The sequence below is a fragment of the Clupea harengus genome, unplaced genomic scaffold (assembly GCF_900700415.2).
Source record: "Clupea harengus unplaced genomic scaffold, Ch_v2.0.2, whole genome shotgun sequence".
NCBI classification, from domain to species: Eukaryota; Metazoa; Chordata; class Actinopteri; order Clupeiformes; family Clupeidae; genus Clupea; species Clupea harengus.
The window spans coordinates 1-5,647 of record NW_024880074.1 but is presented as its reverse complement, the minus strand read 5'-3'; the positions used below and the strand labels follow the sequence as shown (position 1 = coordinate 5,647).

At 40.5% G+C, this 5,647-nt stretch overlaps 1 protein-coding gene across 1 annotated transcript; it reads right to left on the bottom strand.

The window, feature by feature from the left end:
* Positions 1-479: 479 nt before the first annotated feature.
* Positions 480-5,641, bottom strand: LOC122131227 (nuclear receptor subfamily 2 group F member 1-A). The gene is made up of 2 exons (XM_042706117.1): positions 4,616-5,641; positions 480-1,736 (listed from the first exon to the last, which is right to left on the bottom strand). The coding sequence occupies exons 1-2, from the start codon at positions 5,124-5,126 to the stop codon at positions 1,462-1,464; spliced, it is 786 nt and encodes a 261-aa protein (XP_042562051.1). The 5' UTR covers positions 5,127-5,641; the 3' UTR covers positions 480-1,461.
* Between the last annotated feature and the right edge of the window lie 6 nt (positions 5,642-5,647).

Genomic DNA, 5,647 nt, shown 5'->3' with positions numbered 1-5,647 from the left:
GTTTAAAAAATATTACACATTAATGTTGTTTCGGCCCCGATCTCTTGCAACTAGCAGTGGGCAACAGTCGTAGTAATCTACGCACAGTATCTTTCCATGACAGGAACACAATATATACTGCAATAAGCAGGTACGCGTGAATGTAAAGGGCACGGGCGTCTAAACTACAAATCAAATATCTCCATTGTAACATATGTTGTCTTTTTTACATCTGAAGGACCACCCGAGGAAGTACAGTCATCTCACACAGCTCTCATTAAAGCCGACACCGGCGTAATGTGTTCTATCAATACATAGCAAAATGCTTTAAAGCCTTTGTTTTAATCAGATGAGCCTACGTGCATTTGCTGACGATGAGGCCATTCAGCATAATGAAAATCCAGCAACCCACTGGTTATGAACGGATTATGATATGAACTGAAAGACCACCTGTATATTGTGCTATGAAAGCATATGTAGTAATGCGATAAACACAACACTTTGATGTCTCTATCTTTTTTTACTTACACAGTCGCCAACACATCTATCAACTAAACCCAAGGCCCACCCACAAACCCCTTAGCACCAGTCAGTCAGTATTCATGAACCAAACATATGAAAGGCGACACAAAATAAAACTCAAGAAACAACAAACACATCAAGACGAAACAAACAAAATGTATTTTTGAAAATGATATATTAAAAGTGCTTTTTGATTTTCATGTAGTTCTTCTTTGAATGATGATTGACTCAACACACAAGCGCGCGCACACACACACACATGACCAAGAAAAAAAGTTTGCTGGGCTTCCTCTCCTTAAAAGTCCGTGAGGTCAGTTATCCGTCGAGTTGCATGTCCATTTCATGGTTGGAGGGGGATGTTCAACCATCAGTGATAATATTGTCATTGCGATTAGACGGTTTCTTATTTGTCTAAAATTTTCTTTATTTTATGTTTTAAATTCTCACTTCAATTTTAATTCTTGGAGAACATAGCTTCAACAACATATATCGCACTCATTATAAGAAGCAAAAGGTTATATCAAAAATCATTAGTATAGAATCACAGAAAACCTGGTTTAGAACCAGAAAAAAATACAAAACAGAGATACATAGACACAGGACATATCTTATAATTGCTTGGAAACATTACTTTCCCGCTAAGTCTTGATTCATTTTTACTGCGCATATGATGTTCTTCAATTTATTTGGGTGTATTTTTTACAAAAAGGAAAATAAAGACTAGTATTTTACAAAATGAAGAGTGTTCTTGAAGATGAATGGGGATTTACATGGGCGTAAGTCCAGTTCTTTATTCTCTGTACATTACGAATTCCATCTCGGTCCCCGAAGACTTAAAAAATGTAGTGTCTTCTAAGGTGATCAGAAACAAGGTCCTATATATAGTCTTCTTGCACGACTTGATGGGTGTTTGGTCCTTAGGTCTCTTTTCTCTCTCTCTCTCTCTCTCTCTCATTCGGATCATTGAATGGACATGTAGGGCCAGTTGAAGCTGCTCCCGGATAATAACATATCCCTGATGAGGGTTTCAATGGGAGTTTTACCTACCAAGCGGACGAAAAACAGCTGTTCAATTACCGAAGAGGAGACGGTGCGAAGAGAGGGCAACCGAAGCAAGAGCTTCCCAAAGCGGCTGGGCTGGTTCGGGTACTGGCTCCTCACGTATTCCTCTAAGGCGCACTGAGATTTCTCCTGCAGGCTTTCAATGTGAGCCGCGTCTGACAGGCCACAGGCGTCTGAGCAGACAAAACAGAGAGGAGAGGAGAGAAGGGCTTGGGTTATCATTCAGCATCAGCGTTACGTGTTATTGACAAAGTAAGATGAACATAGACTCAACCCAAACATGATGCATCACACGGCATAAGCGCATCTGTCATATAAATAAACAACACAATGGGGCTCGGTTGCAACGGGGGGTAACAAGAACATATTCCCTGCGTATAGCACATACTAAAGTATGTTCATAAATCACAGAAAACAAAGACTATCTAAAGAGGGGACGCGCTCTATTTGTGTTTCACATGCATAGGCCTTCGCACACACACACACGGGTAGACGAACGTAAGACACAAACGCGCGCGAACACACGCACACACACACACACACACACACACACACACATACATACACGCACTAACTGAGGTGTCCGGGAATTATGGCGCTCATACTTTAAGACTCGGGGGATGGGCATAAGCAATTACAAACAGAGGGATTTGAAATAGTTACAATTGTCTTATGACCTAATTATCATCCGCATGCTAGCAAGCCATCTTATTCCCATCTATTCCGGCTAGACTCCGCGTTGACTGTTAAAACACGAAGGCAAGGTCGCTTGAGGCAATTAAATGTCTTAGTGGGGTTTAGACGGCAGGCAGGAGAGACCTCAGAGAAGAACTGAGCCAGAATCACGCAAATTCTGCTTACACACTTTCCGAGCGTAACTAGACCCTATAGCCTTTATCCCGATTCCTTGATAGGAATTGTTTAGCTGAATGAGAGTTGCAATTTGATAAAGACTGCAATAACTGCGCAGTCATCAACACGTAACCCATAACACACTATGTGTGCAGAATACACGTGAGAGAGTGTGATAGTTTGAAACCAAATCACTTTGATAATCTCCACTACAAAGACCTACCATGCAAGACGGACTACTGGACAATTTGCAACATCATACAATATGGAGACCAATGTTGATGTCGTGATATCAAGGACACTGATACATCTCGACTGACAGCGGCTAGTCACCTCATGACTTTATGAATCAGGGTCTGCTAGTGGTCAAGTAGTACACTATTTTAAAATAGGAATGGCTATACTTGGCAAAGAAAAAAGATGTTCACATTTACACAAGGTAGGCAACTAGCCTACAACATGCTCCGCTTGAGTTGCTTGTTTTAGAGGGGGAGGGGGACAACGGCTCCCAGAATATTGTCCCCAGAGGTCAATGCGTTGGCCTCATACTATTTATATGCAACCAGTAAACAAATTCGCATCTGAAATGTGCTCATTTTGGTCGGACTGGCTCATGCACAGCTCATATTCCTTGACCACTAACTATATCTTGGATAGAGGCCATTATAAAGTTTAATATTTATTTTGGTATTTTATTAAAATGTCAACTGCCTTCCGAACGACGATGTCATCATGTACGTTATGGACATACATAATGTTAAACATGCCTGGCCGTAATTTTGTTAAATTCTTACTCTCTCTTTGGATTTTGGGCCTACATTGAGGGCTCCTTCCAAATGATTCTTATATCTAATATCTAATATCAAGAGGATCTTGTGAGTGGTTAAATAAATAGATTATCTGAAAGCAAAACTTAATCATTAAGTTAACACCTTAAAAAAGGCAAGTAAACTACAGTGTTGAGGGCCTGCACCACTGTTATGCACCATGCTACACTGGGGGAAGGAGGATGGCGGAGAACTGCACAGCTATACCCACTAGTCTGCCTGTTACAGCTCGTTGTGCAGAATTTACAACAATTCTGAAATATTACAAATGTGCCATGATGAAGTGATATTCATATCCTTTGCGGTCGGGAGCCCCACAGAAAGTGCGTCTCACATATAGGGGGAAATAAGGTAGCAGCAGGATGACTGTAGTATTTCCAATAAATTATCTGTACCCGTCCTAGTAGGTAGTCAAAAATATAATATAATATAAAATAATATAATATAATGTAATATAATGTGTAAGGCCCAAGTGGTAATGTTGTTTATTCTTAAAACATTTATTTAATTAATAAATAATGCTTGCTAGTAAATTAATCAAACGCTGTCCGGAAGCAAAATATGTACTGTATTAAGTAAAAGGAATATCAGCACCTGCTAAGCTCAATTCAAATAGTTTTAAAGCAAGATACAGGTTTTGAGACAAAGCCATTGTCTCATATTATTTACAGTGCATATGAAATCCAATCTTGAGTCTAAGCGGTGTACGATTTAAAATTGTAATCTCCGTGCTGGCGCAATTTAGACTTTGACTGAGAACAGACTTCTTCCATATTTTCGCATTTCATTATTTTCATAATTTAAACCTCTTTAACGTCCATCAATCTTAAAAATCTACTCTACTTCCGGCCATATTAAAATGGCATTAAGCTCTTACATGGAAATATTTTAGGGAGTGCAATTACATTTAAATTTTTTTAAAACACATACAGTCGTGCTCATGTGTACAGTCATATAACCGAAGGTACCCACCGAGATGTGTATAATGACTGATCATAAAAATTGGTCTTTGTGTCTACAGGTTTTCTGTTGGAATAATATGGTTTTATAAACTTGTGTCTTGCTAAGTATATTTGAGATTTGATTATGTTAAGTCCATAACAGTGGCAATAAAAATATAACAGAAAACAATGGCCTCCATATTCTACTTCCTGTCGAATCTATTTCTAATGGGTAATTTGAGTATTCTACTTAAGTCATTACAACCTTATAGCCATGCAACATCTGTGCATACCATGTGAGTACAACGAACTGTTTTTACAACACAGAGAAAGCAGGAGTTAACACGAGCACAGCTTCGGCGTGATCACTAGTTGTAGTTTTCCCACCTCCCCACGAGAAGGCCTAATCCACAGCATAGGCTTCACACTCACCTGATGTGAAGAGTACTATCGCTTTGATACAGCTGTACTCTGCCGAATCGACGTGTAGAGCCTTTAGCTTTTCAACCTGCTCCTGGAAGATTCGAATGTGATCCATGAAAGCGACGACCCGGTCCGCGGACATCGGTGAAGCATGGAGGCCAGCGGCGGCTAACAGTGGAGCCACGTGCAGGGGCATGGAGCACTGCGCCGCGTTAAGCACAAACAACTCGCTCCATGTCAGTCTGAGTAGGGACACCTGGTCGGTGATTTGCAGGTCTGGAAAGAAAGGGATGTTCCTCGCCCATTCCACAGCACTGAAGAGCAGACGAGCCGCTAGCTCGCAGATATTCTCGATTCCCATGATATTATTGGGCTGCATGCACTGACTGCCATATCGGGACGTGGGGTAAGGCTCGGCCCGAAGCAGTAATGAGATGTATCCGGAAAGATAGCAATGACCGTTCAGGGGATCCCCGTTGGTTAGCGCGTATTGGCCTGGGTTCGGTTGGGTTGGAGGCATTCGTCCTCGCTGAACCGCTGACAAAAAGAAAGAAACAGAGAGGAAATGTACATCCAAGAATCATATGAACAGTCCGCGAAAAGACTAGCTAGTGAATTAGAATGTCGTATATTTCAGACAATGTTTCTTTTTCAAATATTAGCGTATTCTCTGGGCATATGATCTACCATTTGAGAAAGTAGCACTTATTACAAATGGGCCATAACGCTGCTGAACTGTTTACCTTTTATTTATGGACGTAAATGAGGCTGGGCACTCACACACACACACACCGAGGCTCTCTCACATTGGAAATATTTCTTCCATTGTAAATTAAAATAAATACCATTATTAATGAGGAACTATGTGTAATAATTGTGCATGAAATTACATTTCACAATAGGCATATTACACTATCACACAGAATTGTCTATGTGTTTTAACATTTATCAACTGATCGTGTCCATGTATATCGATGCTGTTGCTCGATTTGGCACCAAGTCGTATGATGCAGCAGAGGAAAGACCAGAGAGATTAAGTGT

Coding starts and splice junctions, on each gene's coding strand:
- LOC122131227 (XM_042706117.1), bottom strand. CDS start 5,126: ATGCCTCCAACCCAACCGAACCCAGGCCAATACGCGCTAACCAACGGG. Junction 1,737..4,615: donor GATAGTACTCTTCACATCAG/GTGAGTGTGAAG, acceptor TTGTCTGCTCAG/ACGCCTGTGGCCTGTCAGAC.